The following is a 19,749-nucleotide window of genomic DNA, read 5'->3' as shown; positions in this document are numbered from 1 at the left end:
GCGTCAATTATAAGTAGCCTCTATTACAACATTGCCCCAGAGAGCGCCCCCCTAAGAACAGCTCGTTTTTAATGCTCACATTTTTCCTTCCAATTAACGGGTCCACAAGATGATTTTATGTAGAGCAAAGACAATTCATCTCTTAGGGAGGATGAGAAGCTTTAGTTACAACCGGCTATATGCTTTGCATCCCTGATTTAGACGATGGACGAGGACTAACAAACTAGCAATGAGCCATTTGAGAGTTGAGAGTCAGTTGTTATTGGCGAGCTGAGCAGAGTACTCTGACTCACTGAAAAGACCCAGAATTTCCATCACTACTACAAACACATGGAACAGTCTGTACCGCCCTCTTTGGAAACTGTTGAAAGTAGGCAGTGAGGACTCTGTGAACTTCTCAACACAATCCCAGAGCAGCCTCTGTCTCCAATCAGCTCTCTCTCTCGCCCCTGAACCTGAACGCAGATCCTGAACAGAGTCTACAAAAAACTCCTTTTGTACCATTAAGGGAAACTGAGCAGATGTGAAGCAGCACCTATAAAAACAGGTAGGAGGAACTGGGTGTTTTTCTGTCAATCAATGTAGAGAAAGAGGTAAAGGAATTTGCTAGAATAAATTCTGCATAAACTTTGCATTGCATGACATTCCAATGGCAGTGTTGTAGCTCAGAATATAATAGATACAGATGGAGGAGTCTAAAAGAATCTCTTGGTTCAAGTTATGAACTTTGTAGTTTCAGGTTGCTTTACTCTGAGCTGAAAGAGAAGAGTTAAGATGAGCTGGGAAAGAATTCTAAAAAAAACAACAATACAATTAAAAAAGAAGACAAATTGCAGTGTAAACAATGTAAAATAAAACACTTAAAATGAATAATGTTTATGAAATTATGGGGCTTATCCTAATTTCTGATAAACTCCAGGTCATAGTTGAATAATGACTTATTTTGTTAACTCATTTGAAATCTTATTATATCTTAATCTTATTACCAACAATGTGTATTGCAATTTGCACATCATCGCTTGCTTAAATTGCATATATGAATTAAGCAGTGAACAGTCATTGATGAGTATGTGATCCTCCATATGCTAAACATCTGGCAGTTGTAGAATTACTGGCTCCCTTGTAAATGAATGAAACATGCAATTGGTGATATTTTGAGATTTCTTTGCTTTTCGTTTCTTTCCTTTTTGTTGAAAGTGCATTTTAACACTGTTAATGGGATCTTGGGCTACTCTTCCATTGCTCCAATATTTTCTGAAAATCATTATTATGCTTAAAGTATTTTTTCGTGTATGTATTTTATTTCCATATCTGAATTGTGTTGATCAACAGTCAGCTATTTTAGTGCATTTTTTTTTTTTTATCATAGAAAGCTATGATTTCTATGATCATGACAAAGGGATTTTACTCGTCTGCAACCTCATACCTAAACTTAAGGAACAAAGGAACTGGTCAATGAATGTCTGAATGACTGTTTCTAGAGACTGACAGAGCAATTACTAAAGAAACCTTTCATGAGTTTTGTTGAATGCAAACATGCAAATTTAGCCCTGAATTACTTGTTGCAGATTAATTTTAGGGATCTCAGATAAACCCCTACCTCCTGCACAGTGAGAACTTTCTAGCAAATAGCATGGTTAAATACTAAAGATTTGGCAATGCTGGATTGGATGTGCTTCAATGGGGATCTCTCAGATTCGGAAATTTCAGTATAGTGTATTCTTGGTTTTGGGGAAAGTATCTAGATTTTGAGTTAACTGTATGTAAATGTCATGTTTTTTTTATTTATTTATTTATTTATTTATTTATTTATTTATTTATTTATTTATTTATTTATTTATTTGTTTGTTTGTTTGTTTGTTTGTTTGTTTGTTTGTTTGTATTAAACATTTTAGATTTATAACTATTTACAGCACAGCCTGAGATCTGCCCATATCCAATCGAAAAAAGAAAAAAAAGGGGGTGGGGGTAAAGACACAATGCAATATTACAAAATAATATTAGCTGGATAACAAGTACATCTCAGGATTTCAAGAGGTCTGTTAAAGAGTCAATAAGGTCCAACCAAAATTGTATTGTCTTTCTGTTGGCACTGTGTATTTTGCCTATGGTACACTCCAAAAGGGCAATGTCCAACAAGTATGACATCCAAGTAAATCTAACTGGGGTAGATGGATCCAACAACAATTGCAGAACAACCTTTTTGTCAGCAGTAAGAGCCACAGGCAGAACCCTTTTTTGGGTTGACAGACAATGACAGTGATGAATCATCCAACAAGTCTTCAGAAGATCTGACAATAAGTCCTGTACCAAGGACCAGAGCAACGCAATTCGAGAACAGTCCCAGAACATATCCATATATGTACTGTGATTTGAGCTGCTACATAGGTGACAGAATGGGTCAGGTTTTCTTTTCATTTTATATAAGAAACATATGCCTTATAGATTAACTTATAATGAATCATTTAGTGAGCTGGGTCTTTTGAGGTAGCAAAACAATTCCCCTAGATAGTGTCGCAATCGATCACAGAAACCCTCCTTTGGAAAGTTTGAATGCTGTCGTACCACAAGTGATTCATAAATTATATTCACAATACCTCTAGAAGCCACAGTAGAATCTATCCAGTTTATTATAGGATGAAATGTCATGTTTTTTTTTATTATTATTCCTTTTTTTATTATTAATATATATAACTGCTACCAAAGAATGACCAGAATGTACCAGAAATTCCTACCACTGATCATTTCTAAAATCTTCTCTGTCCTTGTTTCTCTTTCTGACTTTAGATCATGGTGAGTGTTTGGGATGTAGTGCTGACACTGGGTTGTATGTGGCTCTCCTCCTGCTTGTGTCAGACTGTCTCTCCTCAAGCTGGCAAACTGAAGTTCCGTCTTGCTGGCTACCCTCGCAAACACAACGAGGGCCGGGTGGAGATCTTCTATAACAGCGAGTGGGGCACAATCTGTGACGATGACTTCACTCTGACTAATGCCCATGTGCTCTGTCGCCATCTAGGATTTGTGAATGCTATCAGTTGGTCACATAGTGCCAAGTACGGAGCAGGCACAGGTTGGTGAAACAGCTGATGTTTCCCCTTTGCGATTTTGAAATGAGGACACAGTATGTCTAGGGCAAAATTTAGCTCAAGCGTAAAGACATATACCCAGTGTGGTAAAAAAAAAATTTTTTAAAAATGGAAAAGGACCAGAGTTTTATCAGTAAAAATCCTGACTGCTTAAAAATAATACAACTTGAGCCAGTATATTCTTTGCAGTCTTAAATGTTGAATTGATTTTATACAACAGCCACTTTTATTTCATTTGCTAATCTACATTGCACAGCTATATACGCTGCTTTTAATCTTATCTCTTTTTTTTTATCATCTATTCTATTCTATTTCATTTTAGTGAATTATATTTTAATTTAATTTAATTTTTTTTTAATAAAACATACAGTTGCAGAAAGCATTTCACTACATGTATTCTGTGTATGATCGTTTATGTGACCAATAAAATCTGTTTTGTTCGGTCCCTGTTTCCACTTGGCTGGCAGCATTAGCATGCTCATTAACTGTGCTTCACCTCACTGTCTCTGCAGGTAAGATTTGGCTGGATAACCTGATATGCACAAGCTCTGAGAGAAGCATTGAGAATTGTGTGTCTCGAGGGTGGGGCAACAGTGACTGCACTCATGACGAGGACGCAGGGGTCGTCTGTAAAGATGAGAGGCTACCTGGGTTTTTGGAGGACAACATCATTGAGGTATGCCAAGAGGAAGACAGGATGTGGCTGTGTAATACAACGAAATTGTAATTTAAATTTCCAGACCCCTTCAAAGTCGACTGAAAATCTGAGACACTGAGATAAAAATCTCATTCAAACACATTTATTTCTTTTCTAATTCGACAAAATATTTAGCGCAGGTTAGTGTATGCGCAGCTCATGGCGAATTGAACTTTGAAAGACAAGTACATTGTGCTTCAAATGCTTTTTTGTCTTTTTATGTTTTCTTTTTGTGCCCTCATGCTGGAACCAATTATCGTGCTTCAAACTGAGCAATTTGCATTAATTAAAGCAATGACTCAGATTGTGCCGAAAAGAATACAATAGAACGAGGTCTATCAAAGCAATGTCATTATCTGAATAACTATGAGTATTTTCTTTTCCTTACAGAAAAGACGGTTTTTCATTGTTGTCATTTACTTTTGTTACTACGAATATTATTCATGTAGTTGTTTTTTTTTTTTTTTTTTTTACTTACGACTCCCTCCAATTAATTTTTCATTTAAGTTTTACTTGGGAATTGTAATGATCATTCAATTTTGTTATCTGTGATGTGACCTAACAGCGTTTTTATTTTCTTTCATGCTATCTCTTCATGCTTCTTTCCCCTCTTTCCTCAGTTGTCTTCTCCACGATGGGGTTTAAGAGTGTAGAGTAGAACATGGAGAATGCTATCTGCTAGTGTAAGCGGTGCACGCTGCTGCAGCCTTTGCAGGAAATTAGCCTCTTATGGTCTGGCTGCCTGTGTACTGACCTCACATCCTCACATCAGAAAGAGAGTGTAGTAGTAAGAGAGAAGGAGTGGGTGCCAAACAGCTGCCTGGGCCCTTTACTTCACACACACCCATACACATAGATAAGCTGGAATATTGCTTATTAGAGATTTGTGGAAGACATTTTTAGCATTAATTCTAAAAAACAGAGAAAAAGATTTGTATTACGTGAAGTCTCACTAAATAGGCATGATCCCAAATATGGGAAAATTGTTGCCGTTAAAAAAAATAAAACAACAGGACTGGAAACTCACCACAAAGCCAGTTACAAACAAACACCCACAGTCACACACACAAATGAACACACTTACAGAAACACAAAAACAGATGCACAGGGAAAGTTAGAGGTTCTCATTTTGTTCCCTTCTGCAAGGACAAGCATACCATAGCAATGATTCCACAGACTGCGTGTGTGTGTGTGTTTGCACATGTACTCAGCTAACATCTGGATTTTTTTTTCATATCATACACAGTCAGTCCCATGTTTTAAAGCTAAATTTAATGATTGTATATGCTGTCACATGCCACAATACTAACAATGTCAGTATAATATTAATATTATTATTAATAATAATAATAATAATAATAATAATAATAATAATAATAATAATAATAATAATAATAATAATAATAATAATACAGTTCTACTTACTGCAATACACTACCGCTCAAAAGTTTGGGATCACTCAAAAATTTTATTGTTTTCCAAGGAAACACACATGAAAGTAGTCTGAATAGAAAATATAGCAAAAGAACAGGACATGCTGACATGTCAGAGTTAGAAATAATGATTGTGATGGAAATGATGAACGTTTTCTTCAACCTTTGTCTTCATCAAAAAAACACCTTTTGCAGCAGTTATAGCCTGAGCTTTCTAGCTGTCAATTTTTCAAGATAATCTGATGAGATCTTCCTCCGTAGCTGAAATCAAGCTGAAATATGCAAGTGATCTCAAACTTTTGAGCCATAGTGTAGGTAGAACTGTAGTGTTGTCATTTTCTCCTTAATATACTATACTAAATCCCAACGGCTCTGGGTTGTTGACCGGAAGATCGGGGTTCAAGCCCTAGCACCACCAAGCTGCCATCATTGGGTCCTTGGGCAAGACCCCCAACCCATCCTGCTCCAGGCTGCTATGCAAAGAAAGAATTCCACTGTTCAGTAATGCATATGTGACAAATAAAGACAACAACTAAAAGACTGATTTTAAAGATGGAATCAGTTTTCAGAAATATTATTTGATATTTCTACTAGTGTGCTACACCAGCATTCGAATATCTGCTTCAGGCAGTTTTATGTGGTTTTCATCTCATATTGGGTGAAACGGGTGAACACATATGACGATGTTAAAACTATCAGAATTTTATATAAAGCCCAGGTTACAGGTTTGTTGAAGTAGAAGTATTTTGCATGAAGAATGTTTGCATTAATGTAGCTTGTTATATTAGAGCATAGCAGTATCGTAAGAGGTTCGTACAGGGAAAGTTAGAGGAAAGTTCTTCAAACCAGTCTTGGGTTAGTGGAAGGTTCCAGAGAGGTCACATAACTTAAAGGTTACGGAATCCTTTGAACCATATGTGTAACTAAATGTGAACATTCAAAACAAACATTTCCAAAATATACTAAAATCTTTACTACTCCATGATATCTGCTCTTATGTGGAATACTGTTTGTTTTTATCACTGGAATGAATCAATTTCAGCTTTTTAATGCATATATATTTCACCCCTTCCCTCTATGGCAGTCTGAATTTTAACCAACACCAGAGTATGTGCTGATAAAGAAGGGCTACAGGCTGAAATACTGAGCTGACATTGGCCTGGTGATTAATATTCATCTGTATCACGGCAGTTAATCACATATTTGTGTGCACTTCCACCAACAGGGGGAATGTTTAATTTACAGAGGGAAATGATTCTCAATCGCACCACAATAGAGATATTTCCCTGTTTCCCTGATGGTTAACCAAATACATAATCATTTACTCTTATGCAGATTAAAATATTAAAATTAGGCTGACGGCACATCGTGAATTCCTACATAGTTACATTTCCATTTTATTCCTACTACATGCTAACAATATAACATTTCTGCTCTGTGAGAATATGTGTTGTCTGAATTTGCATATATACGTATTCGGAAAGCTTCTCACATATGACAGTTTTTATTTGACAAGTTTGAACATTTATTTTTTTAAATAATGAATTAATAATATATAGCTTTTCTTGCCTAGCCCTTTTGCTGTTGGGATTTCTTGGTTTTATGAAGGGATCTGATATAATGTTAAATTAGCCTCTGGTTTGAAGCCCAGTTATGTTTATTAAACTTAGATAGATCATTTTTTAAACCCCCTTAAAGTCCCCACTTATTATTCATATATTCATCTTAAAGCATATTATTCAGAAACTTTTATGAATTATTCAGTAACCAAAGTGAAACTAATAGGAAAGGTATGTAGTTACACAAGTGAGGAATGTGCCTCTTGACCCAGCAGTTTAAAGGACTACATCTGCAGAAGAGGTTTATTAATGGCTAGACTTAACGTAATATAATCCTCAAGTGACTGAACTCTCAAAAAACATGCCATTATAGCAAAGCAATCTGCATGCTATTTGTTCCAACCACTGATCTGTAGTACATTTTAGCAGATTTTTAAAGAGGCAGATTGTTCTGTTCATACAACAAAATACTGGTAACACAGCTGTGTGTTTCAGATGCAGGTGGATGAGAACCGGTTGAAAGAGATCCGCTTGCATCCTGTCAGTACCCAGTTGCCTACTAGTGAGGGTGTGGTGGAGGTGAAGGATAAAGAAGACTGGGTTCACATCTGCAACATTGGCTGGACCACCAAAAACTCCCGTGTGGTCTGTGGTATGATGGGGTTTCCCTCAGGCAAGACCATAACAAAGAGGATACAGAGGTATGAAATCAGACCTTATATGTGGGTCTGGAGGGAAATAGTTTTTCCCCCATGACAGTTAGTGTTTTCTGAAGTAACTGAAAACAGCTTTAAATATTAACAAATACAATATGTCTATGTGTAAGTATGTGGACACCTGACCATCACACATACACGAGTATGTTGGACATCCCATTATAAAACCATGGGAACTAATATAGAGATGGTCATCCATCAATGGTTATAACATGCCCCCACTCCTCTCCTCTGGGAAGACTGACTATAAGATTTTTTAAATTGTCTGAGGGAATTTTTTTAACCTGTTCAGTAATATAAAGACAGGCACTGAAGTTGCAAGAGCATTTCAAGTTCCAATTCAGCCCAAAGGTGTTCAGTGGGGTTGAGGTCAGTATGGAATGTCATCAAGTGGAAGATGGATGGACACAAACCATCAAGCAAAGCTGATCTGTTTGCTTTTTTTTTGCAAAAAGAGTGGTATAAAATTCCCCAACAGTAATGTGAAAAACTGGTGGAGAGCATGGAGCCAAAACGCATCCAAATCGGGGTTATTCCACCAAATACTGATTTCTTAATGTTATTTAGCCAAAGCATTAACACAATTTGTTTACAAATTATTTGCATTTTGTTTTGAGTTATTACAGCCCTGCAAATACTGCATGATCTTGGGTTATTTTGATGTGTTGTCATTTCCTTTAAATACACACTCAAAATAACAATAGTTATATTTTGAATTTAGGAGAAATATTGTCAGCAGTTCACAAAAAATGAAACAAAACTCTTCATCTCACCAATACATGAACCTGGAAGAAAAAAACATAAGAAACCGACTATTTTGCAGGGGTCTTTTTTCCAGAGCTGTATACCTCTGTTATCAAATCAGTCATGTTCCAGTAGCACTATTTATAAAATCCTGATACAGGTCAAGAGCTTCATATAATGCGCTCATTAAACTTCTACATGTAAAAAATGTGATCTTACTGACTTTGAGAGTGACAGTTTGGGCTGGTTTGAGCATTTCATAAACTGTTAATCTTTTAGGATTTTCTGGAGTTTATATTGAAGGGTAAAAACATCTAGTTAGAGGAGAATGGTCAGAAAATCAAATAACCACTTCAAAGGTTCAACATACTTAACCTGAATATGAATGGGCTACAAAAGTCCATACTAGGTTCTATTAATGTTAGCCAAGAACAGGAATCTCATGCTGCAGTGGCTACCCAGGCAGAATATATATTAGAAATATTATTTGAAACATTCCTGTGCTAAAATGTATGACGTTTCTCTTGTTCTCCATGTGTCCATGTGGGTTTCCTCCCATTTGCCAAGCACATGTTAGAAAGTGGATTGATGCGAAAGAGTGTATGAGTGTGTCAGCATGATGCCATGTGATGAAATGGTTTCATTAAAGTATCAAGGGTGCATTCCTGCCTGATGCCCAGTTTTCCTGGGATAGGCTCCAAATCCACAGCAACCTTTACCTGGATAAAGTGCTTACTGGATTTGATTAGTTGAAAATATGTATGTCTTATTTCATAATTTTTCATGACTTATTTTTGTCAGTTTCCAGATTGGTCCAAACTTTTCACTGGTACTGCATTGAAAGCATAACATGGCCCATCTAAATATATAATAAAGAGACAAACAAGTTACAAGTGTTAGAAATAATCATGAGAATTGTTGAATGCATTGCTGGAGCCTGGGGAAAACAGGAACCAGCCAAGAGAGTTCAGCTGCTGGCTGCATTTTGAGTCTTTTATATATTTTAATCTTATTCATTGAGTGGTGAGTGTTTATCTTAATTTAGTGCCTCGAGGAGTAGCTGCTCTAAGGACATATCTTATGTAATTATAAAGCATTCATCTTGAGATGTGTGTGTTCATGTCAGTATGACTTTTGAGTTACTGTGGAAAATCTTTTCCATGATGAAAAAAAAATCTGTCATGTCTTGTAATGAAGCTTGGTGAGATATGGAACATAATAGACATTAACATGTAAATCCTAGTTTTTTATCCTAGACTATTACACATTCTGAGAGTTTATAAAATGGATAAACCTGCTATCTGTGAGTCCACATGCCAAAACATTGCTGGAGAATTTGATGCTTTTCTGAAGCTTGTTCAAGTGTAATATATTTTTATCAATTTCTGAAGTATTTTTCTAGTATCCCCCCCCCCCAGCAGTCTTTCTGTCTCTTTCACTCTCTCTTTCTGTTCTCAAACTACGGTCCACGTCAGAGACTCTTTTGCAGATTCGCACCAGATGGTGAAAAGTAAGCAGAGAGTGCTGTGCTAGACAAACCATGTTCAAGAGTGATAGATGTGTGTGAGAGCACAGGAATGAACCAGTGAAGAAAAAAAGATTGTAAATGAAAAAAGGGGATGAAAAAAACAGAGCTCAGCCAAAAAAAGGAGCTGATTGAGTTCATCACAGGATAAGTTTACTGAGCAAGCTACTATAAGTATATATATTTATATTTTTTATATTTTTATACATATATATATATATATATATATATAAAATACTTTTGCATTTAATATGTATCCTTCATCTGGAAACAGATGTATAGTGCACCTTTAAACATGAGTAAAGGTACATAAATGAACTGTAATTAGGTTTCAGAGGAAGGCTTCAAAGGTACACTACATGCAAAAGGTTATCCATTAAGGGTACCACACCAGCAACCAGGAACATGATCCTATTGTTAGGAGCTGAAACTGAGAATATCAGTATTCTCAGCTCTAATACTACAGACGTACCCTTTACATAGACATTTGCACAGGAGTCTTACATGTGCATAATTTACACACACACAATTTTCACCTTGAACCTGCTTGAACTTCACATGAACTTGCTGAATGCTTGTCCACAGCACTTTTATGGCCTCGTGCCACTGTGTGCTCTCTTTCTGCACACTGCTGTAGGTTGTTTGTATAACACTGACTTCTGTCTGGTTGTGTCCATTTCAGAGGTCTCCCTTTTGTGAAGCTCTTGCCTGATTAGCTAATTGGAGGTGGTACCTTTGGTGTTTATTTATTTATCTTCACTATCCTGGTCAGGGTCCTGGTAGATGTGAGGTGGGAATACACCATGGGTTGGATTCCAGTATATTGCAAGGCACCATGCATGCACACATTATTACACTACTTTACACCTAAGGGCAATTTAGTGTAGCCAGTCTAGCTACTGTTTTTCTGTATATCATTTGGAGGTGGAAGGAAAATGCCAGAGGAAACCAACACAGACACATGAGGTGAACACATGAAACTCTACATTGACAGTAACTTATGCTTTGGATTGAATCAGGAACCCTTCACTTGTAAGGGGTCGCATAGCTACCCACTTTGCCAATATGCCATAGCCTGAGGAATTTTCTGCTCAGTAGCTGTTTATAAAAATCACCTTTTATGTCATCACAGTTTTTCCAAGGCAATGCAATCTCTCATACTAGAAGCTAATCTTAACCAAATAACCCCGGGGAAATGCCTGAGCATGTCTAGAGCTAAGGTGTGCCATGTGTGTTGCACACCAGGTATGTGGAGACACACTGCATAGCTTACATTAAACTATGCTTAAGATCAAATGCTACAATATTCCTATAGACTTTATACTCCTCTATTTCAACATCTAGTCCATTTTAATGTTCTTGCCCAGGAAAAGACAATGAAAGGTACACTGTATTCTTTTCAGTAACCTGCTAGATTGTTATATATATATATGTATATATATATGTATATATATATATATATATATATATATATATATATATATATATATATATATATATATTACTAATCCTTTTATGCAATTATTGTTCCTAGTCACAATAGCGTGTATAGGATTCACTCTGTGGCCTGCAGTGGGAGTGAAGCTCATCTGTCTGCCTGCACTATGGTGTTTAGTAAGAACACTAGCACCCCCTGTCCTGGTGGAAGCCCTGTTGCAGTCAGATGTTGGCCTGGACCCCAGTTCTCTCTAGGTCACAGTCACAAGGGCAAGCGAAATCGTACAGTAAGCTCAAACTTGTAACCTCTTTAATGAATCATGGGCAACATTAGTGATAGTAATTTTATTATCACTACTTTTCTTCTCTCAACTGTCAGACAAGGATGGAATGGGTTTCTGTAATTTGTGTAATGTTGGTAACTGTAAAAAATACACATCCAACTAGTTACATTTATAAGAGTATTAAGAGTAGTTCTTTGTCTCTGACCCAGATGAAAGTGCGTCTGAAGGGTGGTGCGAGGACCGGGGAAGGCCGGGTGGAGGTGCTGAAGGGCTCGGTGTGGGGTACTGTGTGTGATGACCACTGGAGCTTGCAGTCGGCTAACGTGGTATGCAGAGAATTGGGCTTCGGTACTGCCAAAGAGGCTCTGACCGATGCACGCATGGGCCAAGGTGGATTACCCTGAGCACCTAACTTTTAGCTCTGACAGGAAGTGTTTATCCATTACAGGCTGAAAGAATGAAATGCTGAGAATGTCCTTGTAAGCTTTCTGTACAGACCATGCCTGCATGTGAAACTATTATAAGTCAGTTTTTGGCTTTATTGGTGGTGTGACCATTTCTTTGCTCATATTAATCAGAAAATGTGCAATGCTAACCTTACCACAGGCACAGGACGCATCTACATGAATGAGGTACGGTGCCATGGGGATGAGAAGAGCTTGTGGGATTGCCCTCATAACAACGTCACTACTTCGAAATGCAAACACACGGAGGATGCCGCAGTCAAATGCAACATCCCTTACATGGGCTTTGAAAAAATGGTCAGAATCTCTACTTCTAAAGATATAGGATTAGTTCAGCTTAAAAACTTATAAACTTACATATATTAAAACCACATGATTTTTCCTGTATGACATGAGTTTTAAATTAGAATTTCATTTCTGACTTACTACTGTCAGCTCAGAGGTCAGCTAAGTTACACTTGTTTTGTTTTGCCACGCAAATGAAATATATTTTCAGTGGGATTAAAATCGATATAGTCTAATTTAAATCATTTGAAAGTGTACATTCTGTCTGTATCTTAGTTGACAAAGTAATCAGTGAGATATACTTTTTCCTGAAAGTATCTAAAATTTCATTTTAGATGATCCCTTCCATTCAGTGGATATACGGAAACGTATAAATCGTATAAAAGTCAATTTTCCACTTGAATGATGCTTAGCGTACCTTTATTGTAAGATTCAACCTGTGATTTTTTTTTATGCTTGCACTAGCTAATGGGCTAGAGTTCTGAACTGTGTTTTACTTTTTTTTTTGCTTTTTGCTGCTCGTTTCTGAACCCATCCCAGATCCGTCTGACTGGAGGCCGTACACAGTTAGAGGGTCGAGTGGAAATTCTGGCTACTAATGCTGGTGTTTTAGGAAAGTGGGGCCTGATCTGTGGGGATGACTGGACTTCTCGAGAGGCCATGGTGGCATGCAGGCAGCTGGGACTGGGACATGCCAGCAGTGGCCTGAGAGTAAGAAGAATTTCAAGAGCATGTGTATTATATCAGATGTCCCTAGCTCAGTTAACAGAGACTTTTTTGCCTTAACTAACATGCCTTGCTTTAGTTCAAACATAAGAAGATTTACACCAACCTTTTGAAATATGTATCTGCTTTGACCTTATTGAATGATTAAAACTTCATAGCTCAGTATTTTAAAACTCATAGATAGAGACATAAAATTCAAAGGTCTTGAGGCACTTTAAGATCTTGGTATGCTGAATGTATTTTAGTAGGGTTACATTTGAAGGAGGAACATGGATTAGCTCCAATGAATTCTATAAACAGGAGTGGATTTCTATGACAACATGCTGAGATTGTAGCATGAGTTATCTCAGGACAAGACTCAAAACACATACAGACTATGGTGCAGTAGAAAGCGGGCTTCATTTATAGATACAAGCTGTGGACTGACAGGTTCCAGATGCAGCAAGTATAATAAGTGTAATAAGGTTGCCATTTCCTAGAAACTTTAGTGGTCAAATTAGTGGTCTTTTTCATGAACAAGACAGCTATTTGAGTCAGTTCTTTAGTTAAACGTTAAGAACAGTTGTCAAATGAAGACCAGATCATACGACCTTTTTATTAAAAGTATTTTTGGAAGTGCAGAACCACACTATAATACCCAGAGCAGGCATTTTGGCAAATATATTAAATATGGTAAATCTTTCTGCTGACAGACAGAACAGCAAATTACCAAAATATCAGAAAGGGGATGCTGGCATAAAATGGTTTATTCCACTGCTATAGACCACAATATTGTATTGCACAATATTGTATGACCCTAAACCGGCCATAAATATTAACTCATTTAGGTAAACATTCAGAATGTTTTGTACATGAAGACAGCACAGAGTGCTTGATCATTAGTATTCACTCCTAATGTTGTTAATCTATGATTAAAATCCATTCTGGGGAAACTTCTAATCAAAATCTCAAAAATTTTCGTTACGCTGAATGATGAGATGTGTATTTGACTTTCACCTCATTTGACTAGTCTCACTCACTTTTCAGCGTGAGTGAGACTAAAGTGCTTCTTCTTATGCTAATATATTCAGGGATGTTTATAGTGAGGTGAAGAGTAATCAAGATTAATAGGCAGGAATCTTTCTCAAATTACGAAAGGAAGCAGCGACACAGAAGCACAATAATGTGAATGAATGCTTATTATATTCATGCACATGTGTAGCACATGCTGTTTATACAATCAAACACATTTAAAAAAAACCCCACAGTGTTAATTAGAAGGAAGAATATGATTTCACTGAACTATTAAAGTGGTAGGTAGACAAACACGAACAATCACTAATTAAAAATTTTGCAAATGTATTCATCAGGCAATGAACCATTAGTGTGTTATTGGTAAGTTAAACCAAATGTTTTGATTCACTGGAATGCATCAGAATTTCCTGAATTTGCCAAAATCAATCTATTCATTAAGTAATAATTTTTAAAATAGCAGAGCATGATGATGTGTAATAGAATTGCTTTTTAGTTTATGTTCACTACATTCTCATCAGGTAGCTCAGTGAATAGCCCTTGCTTTTGGGATCCATGTGCAGGTCCGTATGTTTAGGGGCAGGACGGGTCACGAGGGCAGAGCGGAGGGACGGGTTGGCTCCAGATGGAGCACTAGGGAGGCCGTGGAGGCCTGCCGGCTTCTAGGCCTTGGCTGTACCCTGCTTGCAAACACATTAACAGAGGACTGCTGTATGAATAAGCATTTTCATTTCAGAATTTAGAATTTCTTAGTTTTGTAAGAGTTTGTACACTACTCACAAAAAATTAAGGATATTCGGCTTTCGGGTGAAATTTCAGGATGCACCTAAAATGCACTATAACCTTTACAGGTGAACTTAATTTGACCTTCTCTACACTTTTGAATGCACATGTCCAACTGTTCAGTGTTTCAGTACTTTTTGCATAACTTGCTGTTCTCTAACAAGGTGCTTAACAGCTTAAATTTTCTGGTTCAATTAGAATTGGTATTTAAACAGTCCTCTTCATCATGCTGTTCACATTTTGACATCATGAGACCAAGACGACACCTAACAATTGATCAACAGTACCTCGCCATTGCGAAGCTTCAAACAGGATGTTCTCAGAGGGAAGTGGCCACTGAGCTTAGAGTGTCACAGAGTGTCATCAGCAGGTTGCGACGGAGATACAGAGAGACTGGAAGAGTCACAGAAAGGCATAGAAGTGGATGTCCTTTGTCCACATCCCACGTTGATGACTGCTTCATTGTGAACAGTGCCCTGCGGAACCGGATGATGAATGCCACTCAACTCCAGGCACATTTAAGGGAGGTGAGAGGCACCCAAGTGTCACGTCAGACCATTCGAAACCTGCAAGGGTACCTGACCACACCACCAGGCACAGATGTCATCGTCTTGCATGGGCCAGGGAGCATTTACGCTGGACGAGGGACCAGTGGGCCTCAGTGCTGTTCTCTGATGAAAGTTGATTCATGTTGAGCAGAAATGATGGCCGCCAACGATATTGGAGACGTCACGGAGAGTGATATGCATCAGCCACTGTTATCACCAGACGAGCCTTTGGTGGTGGTGGTGTTACAGTCTGGGCAGGTGTGTCTACTCAATACAGAACTGCCCTACATCTTGTGAATGGTACAGTGACAAGCCAATACTACCTGAATAACATCATTAATCCAGTCATTGTGCCCCTGCATGAACAACACATGAACAATTTAATCTTCATGGACGACAATGCTTCAGCTCATCGAGGTCGCATCATTAGGGACCGGCTGCTGGAGGCTGGGGTACCTCAAATGGAGTGGCCTGCACTTTCCCCAGACCTGAATCCCATAGAAAACCTATGGGATCAGCTGAGTCGCCGTGTAGAGGCTCGTAACACTGCACCCCAGAACCTCAATGACCTGAGGGCCGCCCTTCAAGAAGAGTGGAATGCCATGCGTCAGCAGACAATAAGTCAACTCGTGAACAGCATGAGACGTTGTTGTCAAGCTGTTATTGATGGTCAAGGGCAGGATCTATCTATCTGTCTGTCTGTCTGTCTATCTATATATCTATCTATCTATCTATCTATCTATCTATATATATATATATATATATATATATATATATATATATATATAAAGAGATAGATAGATAGATAGATAGATAGATAGATAGATAGATAGATAGATAGATAGATAGATAGATAGATAGATAGATAGATAGATAGATAGATATAGATAGATAGATATATATATATACAGATCATCTAAACACTATATATTTGGTTTAATCTGCCATTATAATCAGGTTGCTTATGTACCCTTATTATAACAATCGACATGATCTCATAAGAACTCATTGTAATGTGTCATTAGCATCATCTTTTCTGTTACTAAGGAAACCTGGTACTGGGACAGCAGTAACGTGACTGAGATGGTGATGAGTGGGGTGAAGTGTCGTGGTGACGAGATGACTCTAACTGCGTGCCAGCACCATAGTGTTGTGAGCTGTAAGAGGGCAGGAGCTGCATTCGCTGCTGGAGTTATCTGCACAGACTGTACGTAATATGTACATTTACAGCTACATGATGGTATCTGGTTTGTTAAGTTTTGTTACTGCTGAAGAAAAATGACATGGCTGTGTTTTAGATAATTTTGAGTAAACATATCCTCCTCTCCTTCAATCCTCAGCGGCACCAGACCTGGTCCTGAATGCCCCTCTGGTGGAGTACAGTGTCTACATAGAAGACCGGCCACTGCATTTGCTCTACTGTGCAGCAGAGGAAAACTGTCTCTCTAAATCTGCAGTCAATGCCGACTGGCCATACGGGCAGAGGCGCCTACTTCGCTTCTCCTCAGAGATCCACAACGTCGGCCAAGCCGACTTCCGTCCCCGTTTGAGCCGTAATTCCTGGGTGTGGCATGAATGCCACAGGTAAAAGTGTGGACAGTTGGTTGGTACTCACCATTTTCCAGAGATGTTCATTATCATATTAAAGAAAAATCTAATGAAAAAGTAGCAGAGACACCAAATAACACATTTACAATTAGTTAGATGGCAGTCAGCTCGGTTAGATAGCAATCTACAAGATGATAAGCACAATGATGTTAAAATTATCATGAGCATAAAAGTTAAAGCTTTGGAACCTGACATGTTAGCGCAGACGAGGTGGACAGACTAAAGTGCTGCTGCATCAGTCTCTAGAGTTGGAGATGAAGCAAGGTCTAAAACCCACTGGCACAACTAAAGTGATAAAAAGAAGGTCAACTAAGAATTTGATTACAAAAATAAATATTGATCATAATTATAATGATTAATTATGCAAGTCTTTCCTTTAATGATTTGTACCATTTTAAAGAAAAACCAGGAGGTCGATGTGACATGCAGAACCAAGCTCTAGTTTTTTTTACACTGGGTTCAGTCCCCACCTTCAAGGTTTGTTAATATTTAAATTTGCTTCTAGAAACCACATAGAAGCTTCATACTACATAATGACCCAGTCACATCTGAGGTATTTTATGTGTTGTGAGTAGGCATTAAAATGAATTAGTCTAGTTTTATATCTGGAAATGGTTTGCAAGAGCAGCAATAAATCTTGCTGTAATTTTGCCTGCAGCTCTCACTATGTGTGTGTTACCCCTACCAGGCATTATCACAGCATGGATATCTTTACCGACTACGACCTGCTGGATCTCAATGGCACAAAAGTGGCAGATGGTCACAAAGCCAGCTTCTGCCTCGAGGACACTGACTGCAATGAAGGTAAGGCAGGGGTTATGATTATGGCTCTTTTGATATGCAGAGCCCTAGGCTGCACATCTGGGTCTGATTTTGCATTTTACGAGTGTAATGTAGATGTTGGGCAGCTGGACTGTAATCACCAGCATACAAACAGAAAGGGGGCACAATCCATATATCAAATAACACATTTGTCCTCACGGTTAGACAGTTATAAGGTCACATGTCTCCAGAAAATACAAAGCATGTGATTTGTTAAATTTATTGCTGCAGGTGTTTCAAAACAATACGAGTGTGCCAACTTTGGTGAGCAGGGCATAACGGTTGGCTGCTGGGACACGTACAGACATGATATAGACTGCCAGTGGATTGATATCACTGATGTTAATCCTGGAAACTACATACTACAGGTATTCACTAAGAACCTTATTCGTTTAAAATATCATTGTTTTCAAACACAATCCACAAAAATATAATTTTGGAATGGAGAACCACAATCAAACGACAAAGAAAGGTGTTTTGGCAAACGTTAAGAGACTGCACTCTTGTGGCACACATATGATATTGCAGCAGCACAGCAGCTCACCAACACATAAGTGTAGTTTTTGTTTCAGCAGAAATGAGGGATGTAAGTGGTTTATTGAACTGATTTAGCACACAATGCTGTACTAAAAGAAGGAAGATACACATGTAGGATTCAATAGTAAAAATGAACCTACAGTGTCACAGTCATTTATTTATTCAGCATGTTCTTCCTCCAGAAATACGGAAATAATTGTGTTGGTTTTGTCTCTCACAGGTTATACTAAACCCCAATTTTGAGGTAGCAGAAAGCGACTTCACCAATAATGCCATGCGCTGCAACTGCAAATACGATGGCCATCGAATCTGGCTGCATAAATGCCATTTAGGTAACTACTAACCCTATTTGTATGGATGTGTGTTTAGAATTTTCACTTCTCAAGAACACTGATTAGCTCATTATTTATCTAGCTCATCATATTGTTTCTTAGCAATACACTTATATATTCTGTTCTTAGGTGATGCATACAGCGAAGAAGCTGAAAAGGAGTTTGAACTTTACCCTGGTCAGCTGAATAATCAGATCTTTTAACACCGATCACCAGCACCTGGAACTGCCACTATGACAATAGCTTCATAATATACTCAACTATTTATTCTTACTGAATAATGTTTTGCTATAATGTCCACCAAGTCATAAGTAAAGATATCTCTTTACCAAAATCAGAAGAGTTCTGTGGAATATCATGGACAACTTTCCAGATAACAAAGTGACATGTAGGAGCACTGTTGCTTTCAGCCTTTCCAGCCCAGGACCTGTTGAACAAGGGCCCTTTGTCTACAAAGAAAGGAAAGGAAATAGCTGTTGGGAGCAGCCCAATTTAGTACTTCCTCATTTATGAACCAGTCCAGGTCAAACTTCTTTTTTTTTTTTAGTCCATATGTTAGAGAAATAAGCTTTAAGAAAATCTGAAATATTTTTTTCTGATGCATTTATAATAAAATGTTGAGCATATTTTTCAACAAGAAGTTTGAACTATGTTTCTTTATCCCTGGTGATTGAGCAGAGTTTGTATAAGCCTTAAGAAAGTTGCTATTGATTTTCAGGTGGGCATATGTACACTCTAGCCTACTTTGAAGAGTACACGTGGCATGTAGTTAAACTCTCAAACTCCATCTTATATTTAAACAAGCCCAGACCCCTGAGAGAAAATTGATCTTCAAACCTTAGCCATATTTCACAGACGCAGACAAGTCTTTACCAAACAACCCATAATCCACTTTGGCTACCTAACCTACAACTGCAGGCAGTTTTCATAAAACCTGCCATTTCTGGCTTGTTCTTGGTCGTTTTCCAGCACTAAATGTACTGCCAGTTTTTACAAGCATAGTCAGGAAGCAAAGGCAAACTTTAGCACACAATGGCCCATAGTTCTTACTGCAAGAACAGAAAGAAGCTCTTAAACACTCCAGCAAAACACAAGAGGATAAACAGTTCTGTAATTATCAGTTACGAATTTATTCAATATTGTGCAATATGG

The 19,749-nt window shown here is 37.9% G+C and overlaps 1 protein-coding gene across 2 annotated transcripts; it reads left to right on the top strand.

Moving 5' to 3' along the window:
- Nucleotides 1-389: 389 nt before the first annotated feature.
- On the top strand, nt 390-19,209 carry loxl3a (lysyl oxidase-like 3a). Of its 2 annotated transcripts, XM_058396675.1 has the most exons (14): nt 390-547; nt 2,788-3,070; nt 3,599-3,762; nt 7,271-7,476; nt 11,295-11,484; nt 11,691-11,871; nt 12,088-12,242; nt 12,771-12,941; nt 16,346-16,505; nt 16,639-16,882; nt 17,595-17,710; nt 17,960-18,096; nt 18,486-18,597; nt 18,727-19,209. In XM_058396675.1, the coding sequence occupies exons 2-14, from the start codon at nt 2,791-2,793 to the stop codon at nt 18,798-18,800; spliced, it is 2,190 nt and encodes a 729-aa protein (XP_058252658.1). In that variant the 5' UTR covers nt 390-547; nt 2,788-2,790; the 3' UTR covers nt 18,801-19,209. The 2 variants fall into 2 exon arrangements, with proteins under 2 accessions (XP_058252658.1, XP_058252659.1); XM_058396676.1 differs by lacking the exons at nt 390-547; nt 2,788-3,070; nt 3,599-3,762; nt 7,271-7,476; nt 11,295-11,484 and having other exon boundaries at nt 11,845-11,960; nt 18,727-19,207.
- The last annotated feature ends 540 nt before the right edge of the window (nt 19,210-19,749 follow it).

The sequence above is a fragment of the Hemibagrus wyckioides genome, linkage group LG08 (genome assembly GCF_019097595.1).
Source record: "Hemibagrus wyckioides isolate EC202008001 linkage group LG08, SWU_Hwy_1.0, whole genome shotgun sequence".
Classification (NCBI taxonomy): Eukaryota; Metazoa; Chordata; class Actinopteri; order Siluriformes; family Bagridae; genus Hemibagrus; species Hemibagrus wyckioides.
The sequence above is the reverse complement of the archived record's forward strand: the minus strand, read 5'-3'. Positions and strand labels throughout refer to the sequence as shown.